Raw genomic sequence first — 25,962 nt, 5'->3', positions numbered from 1 at the left:
GAGCCGGCCACGTTGTTGCTGCTGTCGCCGTGCCGACGGGAATCGAACATGCGGACATATAAACCAACATCCACGGCTGTCGGTATTACATATGAGTGTGTGGTTCGGTGTTCCTGTGTGTTACATCTCGTCCTCTGAATGTCATCTCCAAGTATATGCTGTTGCAGCATCCTGTAACCTGGCAACCGTCCAAGGAGGGAGACCATCTGATTGGACGAATCACCCTTAGCAAGAGGAGCGCCACCATGCCGAAGGAAGCCGGAGCGCTGCTGGGGTTAAAGGTCAGTCATTCAGGGGTCATGTGACATCATTGAAGATGATATTCATGTCTTCCCCAGATGTGACTCCCGCTCCCTCCCAGGGTTCATAAGGGTCCTGGAAACCCTTGAAAACACTTGAATTTTAGTTTGGTGTTTTCAAGGTTTGAAAAGTGCTTGGATTTAGAATAAAAGGCTTGGATGTACAATAAAGTGCTGGAGAGTGCTTGAAATATATGTAATGTACGTCTCATTGAATGTGTGACTGAGAACTAAAGATTGATACAAATATGTAGTTTACCACAGCTGGAAGGTGCTAGAAAAGCATGGAAATGCACCTTGAAATGCTTGAAAAGTGCTTGAATTTGAGCTTGGAAGAGGTGTAGGAACCCTGCCCTCCGTCTCCCTCCAGGTGGTGGGAGGCAGAATCACCGAGTCGGGGCGGTTAGGTGCCTTCATCACTAAAGTGAAGAAGGGGAGCCTGGCTGACGTGGTGGGACACCTGAGAGCAGGTAACCCGTCTCACGGGTCTCCACAAAGACCACATGTGATCCAAACAAATAAATCATTTTCCAGGTCTTTGATTTTTCATGGCTGTCCACTTCCAGGGGATGAAGTTCTACAGTGGAACGGGAAGCTGTTGCCGGGGGCGACCATGAAGGAAGTTTACAACATCATCCTTGAATCTCAAGCTGAGCCTCAAGTGGAGCTGGTGGTCTCCAGGCCCATTGGGTGAGTCCACGATACGAGCACCCAGTCCACCTGGAGGGGTCCCGCTGGGACCCTTGCTTCCAGGTCCGTCTTCATGTTGGATCTAATCAGGCTAGCTGGCTGACCTCAGACAAGATTCTGACCGCGACATTCAAAGTGTATCAACGTAAATCCTGCCGTTAGCGGCTCCTCACGCTGCCACGTCCCAGAACCGGAGATTTCCTCTCATACGTCCCGTTAACAAAGACGGTGAATTATTCCTGTGAGCGCCATCAAACCAGGACGAGCATCAGATGATGTTGTTTTTAGACGTAAGCATGAGGGGTGTGATGATATGTTTTTAAAGCGATATGTGTCATTTTCTATGGGTCTGCTAGGATTCAAGGACGATATTTGGCTTTCTAGAACGATACGATTCAATGGATTGAAATCGATACAGTCACACAAATTCAACCAGAGTTACTTTGTTCTTAAGACTACACCTGACCGGACCATCCCGGTTCTTAAGACTACACCTGACCGGACCATCCCGGTTCTTAAGACTCTTAAAACTACACCCGACAGGACCGCCTGGTTCTTAAAACTACACCTGACAGGACCGTCCGGTTCTTAAGACTACACCTGACAGGACCACCCGGTTCTTAAGACTACACCCGACAGGACCGTCCGGTTCTTAAGACTACACCTGACAGGACCACCCGGTTCTTAAGACTACACCTGACAGGACCACCCGGTTCTTAAGACTACACCCGACAGGACCGTCCGGTTCTTAAAACTACACCTGACAGGACCGTCCGGTTCTTAAGACTACACCTGACAGGACCACCCGGTTCTTAAGACTACACCCGACAGGACCGTCCGGTTCTTAAGACTACACCTGACAGGACCACCCGGTTCTTAAGACTACACCCGACAGGACCGTCCGGTTCTTAAGACTACACCTGACAGGACCACCTGGTTCTTAAGACTCTTAAAACTACACCCGACCGGACCGCCTGGTTCTTAAGACTACACCTGACCGGACCATCCCGGTTCTTAAGACTCTTAAAACTACACCAGACCGGACCATACCGGTTCTTAAAACTACACCTGACAGGACCACCCGGTTCTTAAGACTACACCTGACCGGACCATCCCGGTTCTTAAGACTACACCCGACCGGACCACCGGTTCTTAAGACTCTTAAAACTACACCTGACCGGACCATCCCGGTTCTTAAGACTACACCCGACCGGACCATCCCGGTTCTTAAGACTCTTAAAACTACACCTGACCGGACCATCCCGGTTCTTAAGACTACACCCGACCGGACCACCGGTTCTTAAGACTCTTAAAACTACACCTGACCGGACCATCCCGGTTCTTAAGACTACACCCGACCGGACCATCCCGGTTCTTAAGACTCTTAAAACTACACCTGACCGGACCATCCCGGTTCTTAAGACTACACCCGACCGGACCACCGGTTCTTGATTTATATTTGACTTATTTAACAGGTTTATATTTAACAGGTTTATATTTAACAGGTTTATATTTGACTTATTTAACAGGGTTATATTTAACAGGTTTATATTTAACATGTTTATATTTAACAGGTTTATATTTAACATGTTTATATTTAACATGTTTATATTTGACTTATTTAACAGGTTTATATTTAACAGGTTTATATTTGACTTATTTAACAGGGTTATATTTAACATGTTTATATTTAACAGGTTTATATTTAACATGTTTATATTTGACTTATTTAACATGTTTATATTTAACAGGTTTATATTTGACTTATTTAACAGGTTTATATTTAACAGGTTTATATTTGACTTATTTAACAGGTTTATATTTAACAGGTTTATATTTGACTTATTTAACAGGTTTATATTTAACAGGTTTATATTTAACAGGTTTATATTTTACTTATTTAACAGGTTTATATTTGACTTATTTAACAGGTTTATATTTAACAGGTTTATATTTGACTTATTTAACAGGTTTATATTTAACAGGTTTATATTTGACTTATTTAACAGGTTTATATTTAACAGGTTTATATTTGACTTATTTAACAGGTTTATATTTAACATGTTTATATTTAACAGGTTTATATTTAACATGTTTATATTTAACAGGTTTATATTTAACATGTTTATATTTGACTTATTTAACAGGTTTATATTTAACAGGTTTATATTTGACTTATTTAACAGGTTTATATTTAACATGTTTATATTTAACAGGTTTATATTTAACATGTTTATATTTGACTTATTTAACAGGTTTATATTTAACAGGTTTATATTTGACTTATTTAACAGGTTTATATTTAACATGTTTATATTTAACAGGTTTATATTTAACATGTTTATATTTGACTTATTTAACAGGTTTATATTTAACAGGTTTATATTTGACTTATTTAACAGGTTTATATTTAACATGTTTATATTTGACTTATTTAACAGGTTTATATTTAACAGGTTTATATTTTACTTATTTAACAGGTTTATATTTGACTTATTTAACAGGTTTATATTTAACATGTTTATATTTGACTGATTTAACAGGTTTATATTTAACATGTTTATATTTGACTGATTTAACAGGTTTATATTTAACAGGTTTATATTTGACTTATTTAACAGGTTTATATTTAACAGGTTTATATTTGACTTATGTGACGGGTTTATATTTGCCTTTTTTAACGTAAATCACTGTTTCTTCAACCTCATTGGCTCTTTGATGAGGAAAAAAGTTGAATGTATTAATTTCTCTCCAAACATTCACGAAGGGTGTATAGAAAATATCAGTAAGTAATATGCCCATTTTATTAGGATTCTTAATCCCGTCACGCTTACAGAAACACTTTTGTTTTTTGTTGGTGCCATTTTGCATCCCTATATGAACTGAACTGAATCCTATTTATTAGGGATGCCAATTCATGTTAATACTAGCTTTTGTGAAAATGGCTGCAGTTATTGTCATCTGCAAAATTTAAATGCATCAAAGTCAACCTGAAGGGATGCAAAATGGCAGATGGAAAATGCCCATCGAGGTAGCATCGCTTCTCCGAGCTTTTCATTCCTGGTTAGAGTCTCAGGATCCCAAAGGGAAATCCAGCACAAACCAGAAGTGCTTGTTTTTTTTTACCCTCGACCCTTTGGTCTGGACGCTGGGATTCATAAAGCAAGCAATGTTTGTTTACGTTCATTCACTTGTTTTGAATTCCTTGTTCATGGAACACTTATCGGTTTAATATATTAAAAATCAGAAGTTAACGTTTAAAACCATGACCCGGCGAATTTAAATTTCAAATGACAAATTACACTGCTAAGTGTTCCACAGACGTGGAGCTGGTGAAATGGATTCTGGTGTTTCCCGTAAGACACAAACAGCTTTGGTTTTTGCTGGTGCCATTTTGCATCCCTAAATGTACTAAACTGATTCCCAATTATTCGGGATGCCAATTCATGTTAATACTGGCTTTTGTGAAAACGGCTTCAGTTTGTCATCTGCAAAATTATATGCATCCTAGTTAACATGAAGGGATGCAAAATGGCCGATGGGAAAAGTCCATCCATGTAGCATCGCTTCTCCGAGCTTTTCATTCCTGGTTAAAGTCTCAGGATCCCAAAGTGACCCTCGACCCTTTGGTCTGAACGCTGGGACTCATGAAGCAAGCGATGTTTGTTTTATCATTTATGAAATATATATTGATTGTAGTAGTGGTGGATAAGAAAAGACGGTGGTTGAGACAGAATTGAGCTACTGGTTCCTATTATTGTTATTATTATTACCGGTATTAATTTTACTATTATTATGATTAATATTACGATGATTGTTATTATTATTAATATTACGATTATTATTATTATTATTAATAATAATAATAATAATAATAATAATAATAATAATATTTCAGACGATCACTGGCCAGACAACGTGGCTGAATGAACTTGACTCACGTCTTCCCTTTGCTTCTCCATGTTTGTTTACCCACAGATAACGTTAATAACCGTGTGTGTGCATGTGTGCCTGAGCATCGTAACACTAATTACGTTGTTTGATTCCCACTGATGCCAGGGTGAAAGCGGCTGACGGACTCTTCTGCTTCTCTTCCAGTGATATCCCGAGAATCCCCGACACGTCCCACCCTCCATTAGAATCTAGTAGGTACCTCCGAGTCTCTCTCATGTTGACCTGCTCATGTTTGTAACCACACACACAGCGGGAACCAGCGGTATACCGATCGGGTGATACTGGCGGCTGAATAACATCATGTGTGACTATAAACCAGTGACGTCCACAGTTGGTACAGACGTTTTTGACCGGTTACGCAAGTTAACTTCACGTCTGTATATTAACCGGTAGAGATGTTTCATCAGGCTGCTGGGCAAGTCGACGCATAGTGGGTAAGGTCGGTATAACCGGTCTGGTCCGGTCTTTAGCTTAGTATCAGACCGGTTTTAACATTTTTAAACCGGCCCAAGCCTGACGCAGCCGCATCGTCACCATGACATAACATCTAAGACATATAAGTCGTTTCAGAACCTTCTTCTTCTTCTTCTTCTTGTATTCGTAGCAGGTTCCAGTTCTTTTGAGTCCCAGAAGATGGAGAGACCCTCCCTAAACGTGCTGTCTCCCTCCAGCCCCGGGACCCTCCAGGATGCCCCCCAGCTGATGCCGGGCCAGCTCTCGGTGAGTCTTGAGCCCTTTGAGGAGGTTCACGTGTTTCGGAGAGCGTTCCCAGAACCCGAACCAGAACGTGTGTTTCCCGCCAGGTGAAGCTGTGGTACGACAAAGTGGGTCATCAGCTGATCGTCAACGTGCTGCAGGCTGCAGAGCTTCCTGTCCGGCCCGACGGGCGGCCTCGGAGCCCCTACGTCAAGATGTACTTCCTCCCCGACCGCAGGTACGTGGTGGTCACATGCAGTGCAGCCGGGTGTAAGTGAACCAGAACCACACAAGAACCATGAACCATTGTGTTTGTTCACAGCGACAAAAGCAAACGAAGGACGAAGACGATGAAGAAGAGCTGCGAGCCCAAGTGGAACCAGACCTTCGTCTACTCTCACGTCCATCGCAGGGACTTCCGCAACCACATGCTGGAGCTGACGATCTGGGACCAGCCCAGGTCTCCGGAGGAGGACAGCACCTTCATGGGAGAGGTACACACACACACACACACACACACCTGTATTACGGCCTCCTCCTTGATCCAGGATCTTGGTGTTCTCGGTGAGTCTGAATGTCTTGTTTTAACAATGACAGACTAACAGATGAGGGTCTGGAGGTCTCAGAGTTCTTTGTAAAAGCTAACATCGTTGTGACTTTGGGTTTGAACCAGAACAGACTTGCTGTAAATGTCAACACGTTCCTGGTTCTGGTCTGAACAGATCCTGATCGAGCTGGAGACGGCCTTGCTGGACGACAAGCCTCACCGGTACCCGCTCCAAACCCACGACGTGTCGTCCATCCCGCTGCCCCGTCCCTCGCCGTTCCTGCCCCGCCGGCACGCCGACATGCCGGGCAAGAAGCTGCAACGTCAGTCTGGGTCTGGGTCTGGGTCTGGGTCTGGGTCTGGGTCTGGGTCTGGGAGGGCCCCCTTTAAGGGTGTGTGTATATGAATCAACTCTTCTGTCAGCTGTGAGTCTGCCTGTGTTAGTTAACGAGTTTAACAGAGAGGCAGACAGACAGGCAGGCAGACAAACAGACAGACAGGCAGACAGACAGACGCCAAATTTCCTTTTACTTCCAAAAGCAAAGCGGCTCTTTGTGGTGTGAAGCTAACGACAGCTGTGAGCGCTGAGGTGCTGGTCTTCAGGACCATGGAACCACAACAAAGCCTGATCCCCTCAACGCCGACCGGTCTCTCTCTGGGTCTCTAGTCTTCAGATGTAGACCGGCTGTTCCACCAAACAGTTTGGTTTTCAAAAACCCAGAACACAGAGATACAGCCTCGACTATTATTAGACTCCTTTAAATAGTCTGCATCCTCCCGAAGGGAGGGAGGGAGGAGGGAGGAAGGAAGGTAGAGAGGGGAAGGAGGGAGGGAGGAAGGATGGAAAGGAGGAAGGACGTCCTGTTAGCATGCTCACGAGGTGAAAGTGAGCTCTAGTGACTCGTGCAACATAAATACCATTTAAAACACTTTTTTAAAGCAACTTTATACGTTGTACGTAGTTTTGGATGATTTTGGGTGTCTAATGAGTATCTCAGGGTCCAGGGTTCCAGGTCCTGGACCCAGGATCCTTCTACGTCTGCATGTGTACATGAGTCATGACCCCGTGGTGATGTGTGTCCCCGTCCAGCAGCTGAGGGCCACGGCAGGGAGTCCACGTCCACGCTGGAGGTCCCGGACCGGCAGAGGACGCCTGCCCACCACATCCGGTCCCGCTCGGTCTCACCGCACCGCGAGGAGCAGGGACGCATCCGGTCCCGGCCCCCCAATGTTCCCGCCCAGAGGTGAGGGGTCAATTACGGGACCACGTTGTACTTTGAAGACATGGGAGTTCAGTCTGAGGGACGTTTAAAGAAACAACGGCCACATCTGTGAAGCTGTAAAATTAGAGGGAGGGGTAGAGGGGGAGGGAGGGAGAGAGAGGGAGGGAGGGGGAGAGGGGGAGGGAGGGAGAGAGAGAGGGAGGGAGGGGGAGAGGGGGAGGGAGGGAGAGAGAGTCCATCTACTAATGAAACGTCTGATGCAGAACACTTAGTGCTGTCAGCTCTGCTCTCATTGGCCGAGCCAAACGAGCTCCGCCAAGAGTCTGCTGCAACACCACCTGGCCACTAACCTCACCCCCCCCCGTCCTTCCTTCCTTCCTTCCTTCTTTCCTTCCTTCCTTCCTTCCTTCCTTCCTTCCTTCCTTCCTTCCTTCTTTCCTTCCTTCCTTCCTTCCTTCCTTCCTTCCTTCCTTCCTTCCTTCCTCCCTCCCTCCCTCCCTCCTTTCCTCCCTTCCTTCGTCCCTTCCTTCCTCCCTCCCGTCTTTTAGGAGTCTGGATGATGAGCTTCATCACACTCGTCGTTCCCGTTCTCCCACCCGTTACTATGACGCTGCCAGAGGTCGCCACCAGGAGGACGAGTACCTGGATGACAGGTGAGCGTCTGTGTGTGAGTCATCACTTGTGTCCAATCAGACTTGATGTCATCAGTGTGGATCGCTTTGTGTTGTTGTGTTGTTGTCAGTCAGCTTCAAACGGGTCAAAGGGGGACAAGCAGAGGTGGAAGGAACAAAGTACAAATACTTCCTTTGCTTTACTTTACTTTACTTTACTTACCTTACTTTACTTTACTTAAAGTCCCAGTCAGCAAATCCTGTGGTTCGAGGGCACTCGATCACGCTCTGTCTTAGATCACGCCACCTTTGAAATGCGGGTCCGATGTTGGCTCTGGTTTTATCACGGGCACCATCGCAATCCTTCTTTTTTTCCTTCTTTTCCACCGGTTGGAAAAGGTTCTATCGGAGCGTAGCGTCGGCTTCAGTGAATATGATCATAAACATGTTGCCGACTGGGAATTTAACTTAATTTACTTACTTACTACTTGTGTTGTTGTGTTGATGTGTTGTGTTTTGTTGATGTGTTGTTTTGTTTTTTAATCCAACAAGTTCAAATCTTTTACCATTTTAAACAGATAACCTGATTTATAAACTTTTCTTTATTGTTTTTGACTTTTAGACAATCGGTGTGTGTGTGTGTGTGTGTCTGTTCTCATTCTGTTTTTTGACTGTTGTTGATTAATGTGTCATCCATCTCCATGGTAACCACAGTGAGGTCATCATGATCCACCAGTCAATGCGAGGCAAAAGTGCCGAGTTCCTCAACACCAGGTAAACTGGCCAATCAGCACACGCTGTGTTTTTGGGTTGTGGGTTAGTTGTAGTTGTGTGTGTGTGTGTGTGTGTGTGTCTGTGTCATGTTTTTATCACAATGAAATCAAGGCTGTAAAGTACAATGTTTGTTGTTTAAAATGTATTCATGAAATAATATCTCGGTAGCGTTCTCTCCAATGTCAAAGCCGCGTCACTTAGAGATCACACAGAAGGAACGTCACACTTTATTTCATCGTCAACAAATCCCATGAAAAACCAGCAGCAAAGTCTCACCTCCTCCTGTCTCACCTTCTCCTGTCTGTGGCTCTCTGCTCCAGCTGGGAACTGTAGTTCAGGGAGGGTTTGGGTCTGTTTGGGACTACTTTCAGCTGCGGATGAATCCACATTTGGTGCTGTAGTGAGTATTTGAGGCAGCAGCTCGCTGTGTGTGTGATTGAGAGACCCTCCGTGTGTGTGGTTGAGAGACCCTCCGTGTGTGTCATTGAGAGACCCTCCGTGTGTGTGGTCTTCAGACCGGCCGTGTGTGTCATTGAGAGATCCGCCGTGTGTGTGGTCTTCAGACTCTCCGTGTGTGTGATTGAGAGACCCTCTGTGTGTGTGGTTGAGAGACCCGCCGTGTGTGTGGTCTTCAGACTCTCCGTGTGTGTGATTGAGAGACCCTCCGTGTGTGTCATTGAGAGACCCTCCGTGTGTGTGGTCTTCAGACCGGCCGTGTGTGTCATTGAGAGACCCGCCGTGTGTGTGGTCTTCAGACTCTCCGTGTGTGTGATTGAGAGACCCTCTGTGTGTGTGGTTGAGAGACCCGCCGTGTGTGTGGTCTTCAGACTCTCCGTGTGTATGATTGAGAGACCCTCTGTGTGTGTGGTTGAGAGACCCGCCGTGTGTGTGGTCTTCAGACTCTCCGTGTGTGTGGTGGAGAGAGAGTGTAACGTACGTTAAACCGCGTTCCTTGTGTGATGTAAAAACAGACTCCGCTTCGTTCAAGCCCGGTTCTGGTCTTTTCATGCTGTTTGTTGATTACAATAGCTAACTTGACCCAACGACGGCATTCACCGTCACTTTCCCTCAGAATTCTGGGTAATGTGGATGGTCGAGAGAGGGTGGGGCAACATGGAGGCATTCGCTGCCATGTTAAAACGTGGGAGATTGGTTTAGTTGCACTGCTGCCTCAGATCCACAAGGGGGCACTACAGAACCATAGCTAGCATGCTGCTGGTCTCTGGCCTTGCCTCTCTGCAGGTCTTCTTATCCTCACCGAGACTCCTCATACCGCGTTCACCACCTCTACTGTCATTTAACCTGGTCACATGATTTTATTTCTCCTCCCTCCGCCTGCTGCATGCTAACACGCTAACATGCTAACACCAGGATGTCTGCTAGGCTCAGTAACACTCTGCCACCTAAGATGCCTCTTTTGTTCAACGGCATCCACCAACACGTAAACAGGTAAGTCCAGGGGTCAAAGGTCAGTCAGCCTCAAACGGGTCAAAGATCAGTCAGCCTCCTCCAGGTCAAAGGCGGAGAAGCAGAGGTGGAAGAAACCAAGTACAAATACATCCTTACTTTACTTAACTTACTTACTTTATTTAACTAACTTGACTTACTTTACTTTAATTAACTTACTTTACTTAACTTACTTACTTTATTTAACTAACTACTTACTTTACTTAACTTACTTTACTTACCTTTCTTTACTTACTTTACTTAACTTACTTTACTTAACTTACTTTACTTAACTTATTTTACTTAACTTATTTTACTTACTTTACTTAACTTCCATCCATCCATCCATCCATTATCTTCCGCTTATCCGGGACCGGGTCGCGGGGGCAGCTGCCTGAGCAGGGACGCCCAGACTTCCCTCTCCCCAGACACTTCCCCCAGCTCCTCCGGGAGGACCCCAAGGCGTTCCCAGGCCAGCCGGGTGACATAGTCACTCCAGCGTGTCCTGGGTCTTCCTCGGGGTCTCCTCCCGGTGGGGCATGCCTGGAACACCTCCCGAGGGAGGCGTCCAGGGGGCATCCGATGCAGATGCCCGAGCCACCTCAACTGGCTCCTCTCGATGTGGAGGAGCAGCGGCTCTACTCCGAGCTCCCCCCGTGTGACGGAGCTCCTCACCCTATCTCTAAGTGAGCGCCCCGCCACCCTGCGGAGGAAGCTCATTTCGGCCGCTTGTATCCGGGATCTTATTCTTTCGGTCATGACCCAAAGTTCATGACCATAGGTGAGGGTAGGAACATAGATTGACCGGTAAACCGAGAGCTTCGCCTTTCGGCTCAGCTCTCTCTTTACCACGACGGACCGATACAGCGACCGCATTACTGCAGCCGCTGCACCGATCCGCCTGTCAATCTCACGCTCCATCCTTCCCTCACTCGTGAACAAGACCCCAAGATACTTAAACTCCTCCACTTGAGGCAGGAACTCCCCCCCGACCTGGAGGGAGCAAGCCACCTTTTTCCGGTCGAGAACCATGGCCTCAGATTTGGAGGTGCTAATCCTCATCCCGGCTGCTTCACACTCGGCTGCAAACCGCCCCAGGACATGCTGGAGGTCCTGGCTCGAAGGAGCCAACAAGACCACATCGTCCGCAAAAAGCAGGGATGAAATCCAGTGGCTCCCGAACCAGATCCCCTCCGGCCCACGGCTGCGCCTAGAAATCCTGTCCATAAAAATAATGAACAGGACCGGTGACAAAGGGCAGCCCTGCCGGAGTCCAACATGCACCTGGAACAGGTCTGACTTACTGCCGGCAATGCGAACCAAGCTCCTGCCCCGGTCATACAGGGACCGAACAGCCCTTAGCAGAGGGCCCCCGACCCCGTACTCCCGAAGTACCTCCCACAGAATATCACGAGGGACACGGTCGAATGCCTTCTCCAAGTCCACAAAACACATGTGGACTGGTTGGGCAAACTCCCATGAACCCTCGAGCACCCTGCGGAGGGTATAGAGCTGGTCCAGTGTTCCACGGCCAGGACGAAAACCGCATTGTTCCTCCTGAATCCGAGGTTCGACTATCGGCCGAATTCTCCTCTCCAGCACCCTGGAATAGACTTTCCCGGGGAGGCTGAGAAGTGTGATCCCCCGATAGTTGGAACACACCCTCCGGTCCCCCTTTTTGAATAGAGGGACCACCACCCCGGTCTGCCAGTCCAGAGGTACTGTCCCCGACCGCCACGCGATGTTGCAGAGACGTGTCAACCAAGACAGCCCCACAACATCCAGAGACTTGAGGTACTCAGGGCGGATCTCATCCACCCCCGGTGCCTTGCCACCGGGGAGCTTCTTAACTACCTCGGTGACTTCAGCCCGGGTAATGGGTGGATGAGCCTCTGAGTCTCCAGCCTCTGCTTCCCCAATGGGAGACGTGACAGTGGGGTTGAGGAGATCCTCGAAGTATTCCTTCCACCGCCCGACGATATCCCCAGTCGAAGTCAGCAGCTCCCCACCTCCACCGTAAACAGTGTTGGTGGAGGGCTGCTTCCCCTTCCTAAGGCGCCGGATGGTTTGCCAGAATTTCCTCGAGGCTGACCGATAGTCCTCCTCCATGGCCTCCCCGAACTCTTCCCAGACCCGAACCTTTGCTTCAGCGACCGTCCGTGCTGCAGCACGCTTGGCCTGCCGGTACCCGTCAGCTGCCTCGGGAGTCCCCCGAGCCAACCAGGCTCGGTAGGACTCCTTCTTCAGCTTGACAGCATCCCTTACTTCCGGTGTCCACCACCGGGTTCGGGGATTGCCGCCACGACAGGCACCGGAGACCTTACGGCCACAGCTTCGAACAGCCGCGTCAACAATGGAAGCAGAGAACAAGGTCCATTCGGACTCAATGTCCCCAGCCTCCCTCGTGATCTGGTCAAAGCTCTCCCGGAGGTGGGAGTTGAAGACCTCCCTGACAGAGGGTTCCACCAGACGTTCCCAGCAGACCCTCACAACGCGTTTAGGTCTGCCAAGTCTGTCCAGCTTCCTCCCCTGCCAGCGGATCCAACTCACCACCAGGTGGTGATCAGTTGACAGCTCAGCCCCTCTCTTCACCCGAGTGTCCAAAACATACGGCCGGAGGTCAGATGACACAACCACGAAGTCGATCATTGACCTCCGGCCTAGGGTGTCCTGGTGCCATGTGCACTGATGGACACCCTTATGTTTGAACATGGTGTTCGTTATGGACAAACCGTGTCCAGCACAGAAGTCCAATAACAGAACCCCACTCGGGTTCTGATCGGGGAGGCCGTTCCTCCCAATCACGCCCCTCCAGGTAACACCGTCGTTGCCCACGTGAGCGTTGAAGTCCCCCAGTAAAACAATGGAGTCCCCGGTTGGAGCACTCTCAAGTACCCCTCCCAAGGACTCCAAGAAGGCCGGGTACTCTGCACTGCCGTTTGGCCCGTAGGCCGAAACAACAGTGAGAGACCTATCCCCGACCCGAAGGCGCAGGGAGACGACCCTCTCGTTCACCGGGGAAAACTCCAACACATGGCGGCCGAGCTGGGGGGCTATAAGCAAGCCCACACCAGCTCGGCGCCTTTCACCGCGGGCAACTCCAGAGTAGAAGAGAGTCCAGCCTCTCTCAAGGAGTTGGGTTCCAGAGCCCAGACTGTGCGTGGAGGTGAGCCCGACTACCTGTAGCCGGTAGCGCTCTACCTCCCGCACTAGCTCAGGCTCTTTCCCCCCCAGTGAGGTGACATTCCATGTCCCCATGGCTAGAGTCACCGTCCGGGGATTGGGTCGCCGGGGCACCCGTCCAGGACAGCCACCCAAATCCCACCGCACCGGCCCCTTCTGAACCCTCCTGCGGGTGGTGGGCCTACAGGAGGGCGGGCCCACGTCGCTCTTTCGGGCTGTGCCCGGCCGGGTCCCGTGGGCACAGACCCGGCCACCAGGCGCTCGCCTGCGAGCCCCAACCCCGGGCCTGGCTCCAGGGTGGGGCCCCGGTAACGCCAATCCGGGCGACGTGAACTTCCTTGATTTTTCTTTTTTCATTAAGGGCTTTGGAACCGCTCTTAGTCTGACCTGTCACCTAGGACCTGTTTGCCTTGGGAGACCCTACCAGGGGCATTAAGCCCCGGACAACATAGCTCCTAGGATCATTCAGGTGCTCAAACCCCTCCACCACGGTAAGGTGTCGGTTCAAGGAGAGACTTTACTTAACTTACTTTACTTAACTTATTTTACTTACTTTACGTAACTTAACTTACTTTACTTACCTTTCTTTACTTACTTTACTTAATTTACTTTACTTTACTTACTTTACTTAACTTCTTACTTTCCCCCGTTAAAACAAATATCTGTACTTTGAAAACCTTAAGTATCTGTATTCTACTGGAATAGAGGACGTCTCTAGTCTGAACTCTTCCATCCTGTAGGAGAAAACATTGTTATTCATTTTCAGTTTTGAGAGTTTTGAGTTCTCTAGTAACTAAAGCGCCATGTTTCCACGCTCCTCCATCTCCATGACAACGGAGAGACGCTCCCATCCGTCCTCAGACCTGCATCCTGGTCTCAGGAATCTAACGTTCTTTAAAATATTCTTTGTGTTTGGTCTCCTCCTCCATCTCCTCCTCCCGTCCCCTCCTCCATCTCCTCCTCCCTTCCCCTCCTCCATCTCCTCCTCCCATCCCCTCCTCCATCTCCTCCTCCCGTCCCCTCCTCTATCTCCTCCTCCTGTCCCCTCCTCCCGTCCCCTCCTCCATCTCCTCCTCCCGTCTCCTCCTCCCATCTCCTCGATCGGATGGCATGTTGTGCTGTGGTGCCTCTAGTGATCTGCAGCCGTCTGTGGATGTGGTTAGGAGCTCTAGCGCCACCTGTCTGACTCCAGACAATCATGCCCCCTCAGCAGAGACTGCAAGGTACCGGCCCCTGCCCCCCCCCCCCCCCCCCCCCCCCCCCCGCATAGCGCTTCAGTAGTCTCTAACCCTCCCTGGTCTTTGTAGTTCTTTCCTCCCTGAATTGTTCGACGCTAGCTGCCTCCATCGCTCCATTAATAGATCCTTTGTGTTGCTGCACTCCCTAAGTAGATCCTCTATATATTTTTTTTTTCTTATTCCATCCATTAATGACAGTTAGTTTCCTTGCTGTTGATTACAGGAATGAAAAAGCGGAACATTTAAAACGTACCATGTAAGAGAACAACATTACTTCAATCTTTTGCTTTAGACGTCCAAAATGTATTCATAAATAAATACTTTACTTCCCTTCGATCCGTCTGTGTCTTGTTCATGAAGGAGACCCATTTGGCTGATATATTTTATACATAAATATGATCTATTTTTATGTGTACAGTAGAAAACCTTTGTCCCACTCGCTGCCCCGGAGACGTCCGGCCAGTCCCAGGATTCTAATCCAGCACGCTTCCCCCGAGGACGACAGGTACCCGTCTGTGGAGCTGCTCCTCTCAGAGCTTGACCAACGCCTTTAAACCCAGATCCTTAGGGATCCACATCGTTAGGGATCCACAGCATTAGGGATCCAGATCCTTAGGGATCCACATCGTTAGGGATCCAGATCCTTAGGGATCCAGATTGTTAGGGATCCAGATCCTTAGGGATCCATCCCCAAACTGTGTTCTCCAGTTCTCCAGATCAAAGGAGAACGGCCAATCACCCGCTTGTATGTCACCACGTCCCAGTGTTGTGAGGAACCCCCTGGTCTGTCTGGTCTCACTGGTTTAACTGGTCTAACTGGTCAGTCTGGTCTCACTGGTCAGTCTGGTCTCACTGGTTTAACTGGTCTAACTGGGTTCAGGCCGACGTCAAGCTCTACTGCTGATGTGCAGCTCGGCCAAGTCTCTGATCAACTGGTCGCTCCTCCTCCTCCTCTTCTTACTCCTCCTCCTTATCCTCCTCTTCCTCCTCTTCTTCCTCCTCTGGTGGGAGTGAGTGACTTTATCTTGCATCGTGTCAAAGTTCAATTTAACTTTATTTATTTGCAAAGTGACTGATTTAAAGAAACGGTTCAACGTTTTTGGGAAATGAGCTTGTTCAGCCTCTGAGAGTCTGAGGAGAAGCTTCCGACCATGTGACAGCCAGGAGCACATTAGCTTAGCTTACATTTGAAACCGTTGGTCTCCGTCTTCTCATCTGACTCTCAAACAGGATTTCACAAACTGCTTTAAACTTGCTGAGACCTGAAACCTTTAATAATCACAGATACAAGATAAAATCACGAGCTGCAACTTTGCTTCCTATTCAAAGTGTAAACGTGTGTTGGTCACAGTGAGAGTGAACAGGAAGTAGAACTTGTCAGAATAAAAGCCAGAGTGTGAGTTCTGTTTGTGTTGGTGTGTTCCCGCTGGTCTGTGATCTGCTGGCGGTCGTCCTCGTCCTCTGGTTGTGGTTGTCCACGCCATCAACGTTTTGTTGCTTTTTTTTTCACGGCTTGTACTTCCTGGTCCGTTGTCCCTGCGTGGTCCTGGTTCTGGTCCTTGGTTCTGGTCCTGGTTCTGTAAAATCCTCGTTCACTTTGCTTCCTGTAGTTTCTCTCTGACTTCTTTGTGTTCTGGGATCAGCAGCTTCTGACTCAGAATCCATGATGCAGTGTGTGTGTGTGTCTGTGTCATCCTTGTCATCCTCATGTCCATGAATGGAGAATATGGATGCTACTTCCGAATCAAGAGACTTTAATTCACCTCAGTACAAAGAAGAGGTACACACACATTCACATGGACACACACATACACACACACACATGCATGCACACACACACACACACACACATGCACGGTTACAGACGAGTGTGTGTGACATCCATCCCAGCATGCCTCTTACTTCCCGTTTCCCTGATCATGACCTCACAAGGCGATGACAAAGACTCTGAATGATGATGTCATCATCCCCTTGTTTATCCATCTTTCTTTTCTACGTTTGTCGTTCCCGTCGCTCGGCCGCCCTCCAGGCCGCCTCGGACCACAGAGACACCGGCGCGTCACGCGGTCGGCAGGAAGCTCCCCGACGGCGGCGGCAGGTAAGACATGTACTGCCGACTCAGCACATGTCACGGAGAGGCCAATCAGAGCAGAGTAGGGCGGGGTCACACCTTAGCTTCGAAGCTTCGAGTGTGACATTTTGGCCGTCGCCATTTTGGCTTTTTGCAGCCAGAAGTGACGAGTGAGGGGGCTGGGCTAAGGGAGGGGCGGGGCTTAGCACACCTGAATGCTGACATTTTAGGCGACCAAAATGGTTTCACGTAACTTTCATGAACTGAAACTGTGAAACTGTTAAGTTGTAAGACATAAAACGCCCCCCGAGCTAACATCGCCGTGGTAACAACCTTTCAATCAGCAGGTAAGCCCCGCCCCCTAAAGTCGCCGGCTGGTGGCCAGCAGAGAGAAGTAGGACCATTTTCTCATAGACTTCTATACAACCAGAGAGGAGTCGCCCCCTGGTGGTATGAAGTAGATCTGCTGCTCGTGTTTTATTAGGATTCATGTCGTGGCGTTCATGAAGGTCTGAACCATGAACCATCAATTTAAGGTCCGTCCAATAGTTGTCGAGATTATGTCACATGATGATGATTCAGATGACTTTTTATTTATTTGTGTTCTGTTGCTTTTTTTCCCCTCTCCATCTTTCTTCACGTCGTTGTTCCTGCATGCTGCTTCACTGTGCTGCCACGCTGGGTTGGTATGGCAACGTGTGTGTGTGTGTGTGTGTGTGTGTGTACCAGAATCAAGCCCACCTCCATCTTAAGGGTCTCCAGAGGGAACAAGCCTCCCCTGAGGCCCCTGGGTAAGGGAATCCCCCAGAGTCAGGGCCCCCAGTCTGACCCAGAGACCCAGATCTGGTCCATAAGACCCAGCTGCTCTCTCTTTCCTTCAAACACCTGTGTTTGTGTGTGTGTGTGTGTGTGTGTGTGTGTGTGTGTGTGTGTGTGTGTGTGTGTGTGTGTGTGTGTGTGTGTGTGTGTGTGTTGTATAAGTGTTGTGTTTTTAGGGTTTAATGGACGTGTTTTGGTGTCAAGACTTTTTTGAAATTGTGATTGAATTGTTACATAATTGACAGATTTGGCAGCAGAATGCCAAACAGTCAACAATCGACCTGTAACATATTTAACATAGTTAACTAACATATTTAACATAGTTCATATAGTTAACTAACATATTTAACATAGTTAACTAACATATTTCACATAGTTCATATAGTTAACTAACATATTTAACATAGTTAACATATTTAACATAGTTAACTAACATATTTAACATAGTTCATATAGTTAACTAACATATTTAACATAGTTAACTAACATATTTAACATAGTTCATATAGTTAACTAACATATTTAACATAGTTAACATATTTAACATAGTTAACTAACATATTTAACATAGTTAACATATATAACATAGTTAACTAACATATTTAACATAGTTAACGTATTTAACATAGTTCATATAGTTAACTAACATATTTAACGTAGTTGACATATTTAACATAGTTAACTAACATATTTAACATAGTTAATATAGTTAACTAACATATTTAACATAGTTCATATAGTTAACAAACATATTTAACATAGTTAACATATTTAACATAGTTAACTAACATAGTTAACGTATTTAACATAATTCATATAGTTGACATATTTAACATAGTTAACTAACATATTTAACATAGTTCACGTATTTAACATAATTCATATAGTTAACTAACTTATTTAACATAGTTAACATATTTAACATAGTTAACTAACATATTTAACATAGTTGACATATTGAACATAGTTAACTAACATATTTAACATAGGTAATATAGTTAACTAACATATTTAACATAGTTGACATATTTAACATAGTTAACTAACATATTTAACATAGTTAACTAACATATTTAACATAGTTAATATATTTAACATAGTTAACTAACATATTTAACATAGTTAATATGGTTAACTAAAATTTAATATGGTTTACTATCATATTTAACATAGTTAACTAACATATTTAACATAGTAAATATAGTTAACTAACATATTTAACATAGTTGACATATTTAACATAGTTAACTAACATATTTAACATATTTGACATAGTTAATACAGTTAACTAACATATTTAACATAGTTAATATAGTTAACTAATATATTTAACATAGTTAACAAACATATTTAATAGTTAATATAGTTAACTAACATATTTAACATAGTTGACATATTTAACATAGTTAACTAACATATTTAACATATTTGACATAGTTAATACAGTTAACTAACATATTTAACATAGTTAATACAGTTAACTAACATATTTAACATAGTTAACTAACATATTTAACATAGTTAACGTATTTAAAATAATTCATATAGTTGACATATTTAACATAGTTAACTAACATATTTAACATAGTTAACGTATTTAACATAATTCATATAGTTAACTAACTTATTTAACATAGTTAACATATTTAACATAGTTAACTAACATATTTAACATAGTTGACATATTTTACATAGTTACCTAACATATTTAACATAGTTACCTAACATATTTAACATAGTTAACGTATTTAACATAATTCACATAGTTGACATATTTAACATAGTTAACGTATTTAACATAATTCATATAGTAAACTAACTTATTTAACATAGTTAACATATTTAACATAGTTAATTAACATAGTTGACATATTTAACATAGTTAAATCCTCCTTCTTCTCCACCTCCGCCACCTCCTCCTCATCCACCTCCTCCTTCTTCTCCACCTCCACCACCTCCTCCTCATCCACCTCCTCCTTCTTCTCCACCTCCTTCCTCCACCTTCTTCTTCTTCTCAACCCCCTTCCTCCACCTCCTCCTCATCCACCTCCTCCATCTCCACCACCTCCTCCTCATCCACCAGCTCCACTTCCTCCATCTCCTCCTCCACTTCCTCCTCATCCACCACCTCCTGGTCTGACTCCTGATTGAATGTTTTCTCTAGCAGTTTGGTGCAGTTGCCTCCTTCCTCCCCTCCTCCAGCAGCTTTAAGTGTGATTTTGCTCATTTTAACCAGCTTTACATGACAGCAGGTTCACTAGTTGCTTCTGCTGCTGCTGTTGTTGTTGTTGTTGTTGTTGTGCTCCATGTTTCGCCGAATCCAACCAGGAAGTGAGGACCACAGACAACTTTTACTTTCATCTCATCCTCTCTCTTCATCCACCCTCGTGGTGGTGTTAGGGGTCACCTCCAAGGCGGAGCGGCTCTCTCCTCCTCGGTGACGTCGGCCCGCAGAGTGAGACAGCTCCCTCAGCTTCCCCCCAAGAGCAGCACTGTAGACCAAGGTAAGGTACTACCAAGTACAAGTACTAGGGTACCAAGGTAGGGTACTAGGGTACCGAGGTAGGGTACTAGGGTATTAAGGTAGGGTACTAGGATACCAAGTACTAGGGTACCAAGGTAGGGTACTAGGGTACCACGGGAAAGGGTACTAGGGTATTAAGGTAGGGTACTAGGATACCAAGTACTAGGGTACCAAGGTAGGGTACTAGGGTACCGAGGTAGGGTACTAGGGTATTAAGGTAGGGTACTAGGATACCAAGTACTAGGGTACCAAGGTAGGGTACTAGGGTACCGAGGTAGGGTACTAGGGTATTAAGGTAGGGTACTAGGATACCAAGTACTAGTGTACCAAGGTAGGGTACTAGGGTACCGAGGTAGGGTACTAGGGTATTAAGGTAGGGTACTAGGATACCAAGTACTAGGGTACCAAGGTAGGGTACTAGGGTACAGAGGTAGGGTACTAGGGTATTAAGGTAGGGTACTAGGATACCAAGTACTAGGGTACCAAGGTAGGGTACTAGGGTACCGAGGTAGGGTACTAGGGTATTAAGGTAGGGTACTAGGATACCAAGTACTAGTGTACCAAGGTAGGGTACTAGGGTACCGAGGTAGGGTACTAGGGTATTAAGGTAGGGTACTAGGATACCAAGTACTAGGGTACCAAGGTAGGGTACTAGGGTACCGAGGTAGGGTACTAGGGTACCAAGGTAGGGTACTAGGGTACCGAGGTAGGGTACTAGGGTATTAAGGTAGGGTACTAGGATACCAAGTACTAGGGTACCAAGGTAGGGTACTAGGGTACCGAGGTAGGTATTACTTCAATACTGATGTTATGTTAAACTGATGATTTCCAGGTATCTGTACTTTATCAGTGATCACAATAAAAAGAGTGTGTGTGTGTGTGTGTGTGTGTGTGTGTGTGTGTGTGTGTGTGTGTGTGTGTGTGTGCAGCCCTGGTAGCAGAGGAGTGCGTTCGTCAGCTCCAGAAAAGGGTTCACTCCAGCCGGGCCTCAGCTGCCCCCGCCTCCAGCCAGCAGGACCTGGACCGGGCCCTGAAGAGCCAGCAGGACCCGGACCGGGCCCTGAAGAACAAACGGGAGGTGGGCCAGAACTCTGCTTAATGTAGTCTGAGAGTTCGCATTAACAGCGACTCATCAGGAGGAGGAGAGTCGGGGTCCAGAGGAGGAGGGGGTATTATCATAATAACAGTAATAATTATAATAAATATAATCTCCGGATGTGTGTCTGTGAGTCTCATAGAGACGCTTATGTTAAAACATCATTGTGATTGGACAGGAACTCTCCTTAAAAATTGCTAATAATAATGATGATGATAATAATAATAATGATAATAATAATAATAATAATAATAGTAATAACTCTACTTGATGTGATAGAACTGATGACAGTCCAGTTGGATTCATGTAGACTTTAAAACAACAAAGTTTTTTGTATTTATTTCTTTATTTGGGAAAAATACATTCATCAGACTCAGCAAAGTCCAGACTCTTCTCTGTTCTGGTCCTCAGTGGTGGAACGAACTCCCGACTAATGTCAGGACAGCAGAGTCACTGCCATCTTCAGAAAAAGGCTCAAGACTCACCTGTTCAGACTTTACCTCAACTCTACATAGCATGACTCATTAACACCCCCCCCCCCCTCCAAAATAAAACAAAAAAAAAAAACCCTTACCTATAGCACTCTGATCGTAGCACTGTTGCTCTTAAGATACTACTTTACTCAGATGAGGATCTAACACTTGTTTTATTTTTAGCTCTTACTTTATCGGCAATGATTCGTTGTGGTTTCTTTGTTTCCTTCTTTTGACAAATGTACTTATTGTAAGTCGCTTTGGACAAAAGCGTCTGCTAAATGACCTAAATGTAAATCAGAGCAGCAGGTACCTCACCTGTACTTCTTACCTTTCATAATAAAAGCCCTAGTTGTATACGTAGCATCTCTGTTATCGAGGAAGTTAGTTAGCCGACGAAGACGATGTTTGGACGGTTGATCTGAAAGACCGCCGACCCTCCTCGCAGACCTTACAGGTGTGATACCTGTGTGCTCCCTGTTTCCTGTTTCCTGCAGCTCTACAAGGAGCACCGGCGGAGCAGCGAGAACGTTTCCCACAAGTCCTCAGACAGTGATGTCAGCGACGTGTCAGCCATCTCTCGAACCAGCAGTGCCTCTCGCATCAGTAGCACCAGCTACATGTCCATCCAGTCGGAGAGGCCGCGAGGACGCTTCAGGTACGCTGCCGCACCAGTGCTGCACGCCGCGCTGCACGCCGCGCTGCTGCTGCACGCCGTGAGCACTCTTTCAGCTTTGACCCTCGTACTCTCCTCAAGAAATAGGTTACACAAAGACACCGAGTGTCCACGTGAAGTATTACCATAAAATCCTTGATTTTATTTCACTTATTTGCTTATCTTTGAACCAACTTCTCTCCTGATTATAACGACCTGCATTCATTTATAGTATGTTAACCCTTTAAAAGGCAGTTTTGTGATGACTGCGGGGGTTACCTTTAGATGGTTACTGAATGAGGTGAATCTGAGGCCATGGGAATCACACACACACACATGTATGAATCCATGTACTCCATTGGCCGGCAGTGCTCCATAACACAGTGGAAAGAGAAAACAGGAGCATTGTATGTAATTTCTCTATACGGGAAAAAAAGGGGGAAATAAATTAAGCGCATGTATCCCCACAAATGGAAAATCAGTGATGCAGCAGCATGGGATAAAAATCTTTCTCATAATGGAAGTCAATGCATGTTATTGATGATACAGTAGATTACAGACTAACATAGAATCAGAGGTTGGATATCCAAAAATACCGACCGTGACCAAATATCATGGCTTACAGCCAAAATGAGCCGAGGAGGGTACCCGGGTCAGGGGTCAGGGTTGAGATCAGGTTCTAAGTCTCTGGTGATCAGCAGGGCCATGCGCGCCACCGGCCGCCACATGATGAAGAGCACCAGCGTGAGCGGCGAGATCTACGGCGTGGAGCACGCCGACGGCAGCCAATCAGACACGGCGCTCGGGAGCCTGGGAGGCGGGATCAAGAAGCGGCGCTCGAGCCTCAGCCAACGCGTCGTCGCCATCCTGCCGTCCCGACGCAGCCGCAGCACCTCGCAGCTCAGCCAGACAGGTGAGCATCCAGGCCGGCTGAGACCTCCGGACCCGGTCCCGGTCCTGGTCTGAGGCGTTAGTGTAATTACTGTAAATAACTGGCAGCATCTCATCGGTTACCATGGTAATCTACCTGGTAGGAGGAGGTCAACCACCATCATAGGACTGAGAAGTTAACCTGGATGAACTGTAGTCCTGCTTCCTGGTCCTGGACTCGGGTCCAGGACTCTGGTCTGGGTAAATAAATGCATCACAGGTGCATTTATTGATTTCTGATTGAATGTGTTGAATGTACGACTCCTGAACCGCGTAGACGATTGTAGACGATTGTAGCTGTGAATCCTTGTTGTTTGTGATGAAGTTGTTGTTTATTGGTATGTTGTTGTTGTGTGTTGTTTCAGAGGCGGCGGGTAAGGCGGCGGACAGACAGAAAGGTAAACAATAGCTGGACAGACAGGAAGACAGTCAGACACTGAGACAGGAAGACAGTCAGACACTGAGACAGGAAGACAGTGAGACGGGAAGACACTGAGACAGGAAGACAGCCAGACACTGAGACAGGAAGACAGCCAGACACTGAGACAGCCAGACACTGAGACGGGAAGACACTGAGACAGGAAGACACTGAGACAGGAAGACAGCCAGACACTGAGACGGGAAGACAGCCAGACACTGAGACAGCCAGACACTGAGACGGGAAGACACTGAGACAGGAAGACACTGAGACAGGAAGACAGCCAGACACTGAGACAGGAAGACAGTCAGACACTGAGACAGGAAGACAGTGAGACGGGAAGACACTGAGACAGGAAGACAGCCAGACACTGAGACAGCCAGACACTGAGACGGGAAGACACTGAGACAGGAAGACACTGAGACAGGAAGACAGCCAGACACTGAGACAGGAAGACAGTCAGACACTGAGACAGCCAGACACTGAGACGGGAAGACACTGAGACAGGAAGACACTGAGACAGGAAGACAGCCAGACACTGAGACAGGAAGACAGCCAGACACTGAGACAGCCAGACACTGAGACGGGAAGACACTGAGACAGGAAGACACTGAGACAGGAAGACAGCCAGACACTGAGACAGGAAGACAGTCAGACACTGAGACAGGAAGACAGTGAGACGGGAAGACACTGAGACAGGAAGACAGCCAGACACTGAGACAGGAAGACAGCCAGACACTGAGACAGCCAGACACTGAGACGGGAAGACACTGAGACAGGAAGACAGCCAGACACTGAGACAGGAAGACAGTCAGACACTGAGACAGGAAGACAGTGAGACGGGAAGACACTGAGACAGGAAGACAGCCAGACACTGAGACAGGAAGACAGCCAGACACTGAGACAGCCAGACACTGAGACGGGAAGACACTGAGACAGGAAGACAGCCAGACACTGAGACAGGAAGACACTGAGACGGGAAGACACTGAGACAGGAAGACAGCCAGACACTGAGACAGGAAGACAGTCAGACACTGAGACAGGAAGACACTGAGACGGGAAGACACTGAGACAGGAAGACAGCCAGACACTGAGACAGTCAGACACTGAGACGGGAAGACAGTCACTGTCTCCCACTCTGCTCACTTCCTGACTCCGCCCCTTAGTTCCCCCCTAGAAGCCTGAAAGTAAATGTGAAACAGCAGTTTTCAGTTGAAGTCCTGTGTTTGTGATAAAAAGAAACCAAGAGAGCAGAGATCTGGACCCTGATCCCTTTGAGTCCAGGGTCTGAGTCCTTCGTCCCTGAGTTTTACTTCACTCTTCCTGGTGGTCTGGGTTTTGTCTGAGACCTGATAACTGCACAATGCTAAATGTAACCCAGTGCCTGTTTTCTGCCCAGAAGCTCCAGCAGGGAAGAAGGTGGGTAAGGGGGGCGGCAGCAGCATCCAGAGGAGCGTGGAGACCGGCATGGCAGTGGAGTTCCCACGAGGGGGGTCGGCCATGAACCGGCAGGCCAGCAGGGAGTCCACCGACGGCAGCATGAACAGCTACAGCTCTGAGGGGAAGTACGTACTCGAAAGGGGGGAGCTGCCTCCCCGCCCCCTAGTGGTGGATGATGTATTATCTCAGTAAACATTGTAAACATGAGTTTATGGTCTCACTCTCTAGTTTCAAGTCTTCTTCAATCCAGCATGATGTTCATTTAGTACATTATGGTCCATTTAGAGTCCACCAGACCAGAAAGCAGGGGATGCTTTAGGGGGCGGGGCTAACCTGCTGATTGACAGGTCGATGAAGCGTGACAGTCATGTGTGTCCACCTGTCAGTCTGATCTTCTCAGGTATGCGTTTGGGCGCCGACAGTCAGTTCAGTGACTTCCTGGACGGTTTGGGTCCCGGTCAGCTGGTTGGACGGCAAACACTGGCGACACCTGCCATGGGTGAGTCATGTGATGTACATTTGAGTTCACATTCATCACAATGTAATATTTCCCATCGTGTATCTTTTCTTTACCGGGTTATTTCCTAAGCAGTTGTCATGGTTACTGCGCCAGTTTACCACACGTCAACAGCAAATAACACAATAAATGTGCACCGTTCAAGTGTGTGTGTGTGTGTGTCTCCTCCAGGTGATGTTCAGATCGGTTTGATGGATAAGAAAGGTCAGCTGGAGGTGGAGGTGATCAGGGCACGAGGCCTTACCCCCAAACCAGGCTCCAAATCCCTCCCAGGTAACACTCACACACACACACACACACTCACACACACACACACTCACACACACTCACACACACACACACACACACACACACACAC

General features: G+C 46.9%; 1 protein-coding gene across 12 annotated transcripts in view; it reads left to right on the top strand.

Annotated features, from left to right (window-relative positions):
- rims1a (regulating synaptic membrane exocytosis 1a) overlaps positions 1-25,962 on the top strand; it is a 55,529-nt gene that overhangs the window by 27,444 nt on the left and 2,123 nt on the right. For 2 of the 12 annotated variants that reach the window (XM_084021415.1, XM_084021410.1), the window contains 20 exons: positions 153-281; positions 670-769; positions 866-989; positions 3,757-3,774; positions 5,088-5,134; positions 5,548-5,663; positions 5,747-5,877; positions 5,962-6,133; positions 6,362-6,509; positions 7,277-7,430; positions 7,958-8,062; positions 15,080-15,166; positions 19,952-20,055; positions 21,005-21,153; positions 22,142-22,302; positions 22,998-23,212; positions 23,595-23,627; positions 25,047-25,212; positions 25,474-25,586; positions 25,776-25,877. In XM_084021415.1, the coding sequence (XP_083877541.1) occupies positions 153-281; positions 670-769; positions 866-989; positions 3,757-3,774; positions 5,088-5,134; positions 5,548-5,663; positions 5,747-5,877; positions 5,962-6,133; positions 6,362-6,509; positions 7,277-7,430; positions 7,958-8,062; positions 15,080-15,166; positions 19,952-20,055; positions 21,005-21,153; positions 22,142-22,302; positions 22,998-23,212; positions 23,595-23,627; positions 25,047-25,212; positions 25,474-25,586; positions 25,776-25,877 (2,374 nt within the window). Of the gene's footprint in view, positions 1-152; positions 282-669; positions 770-865; positions 990-3,756; positions 3,775-5,087; positions 5,135-5,547; positions 5,664-5,746; positions 5,878-5,961; positions 6,134-6,361; positions 6,510-7,276; positions 7,431-7,957; positions 8,063-8,734; positions 8,795-9,924; positions 10,244-14,556; positions 14,647-15,079; positions 15,167-16,376; positions 16,442-16,690; positions 16,760-19,951; positions 20,056-21,004; positions 21,154-22,141; positions 22,303-22,997; positions 23,213-23,594; positions 23,628-25,046; positions 25,213-25,473; positions 25,587-25,775; positions 25,878-25,962 lie in introns of those variants that run through there. The other 10 variants (XM_084021413.1, XM_084021416.1, XM_084021414.1 and 7 more) reach the window with 10 other exon arrangements.

The sequence above is a fragment of the Eutrigla gurnardus genome (genome assembly GCF_963514095.1).
Source record: "Eutrigla gurnardus genome assembly, chromosome: 11".
In the NCBI taxonomy this organism is placed as follows: domain Eukaryota; kingdom Metazoa; phylum Chordata; class Actinopteri; order Perciformes; family Triglidae; genus Eutrigla; species Eutrigla gurnardus.
The sequence above is the reverse complement of the archived record's forward strand: the minus strand, read 5'-3'. Positions and strand labels throughout refer to the sequence as shown.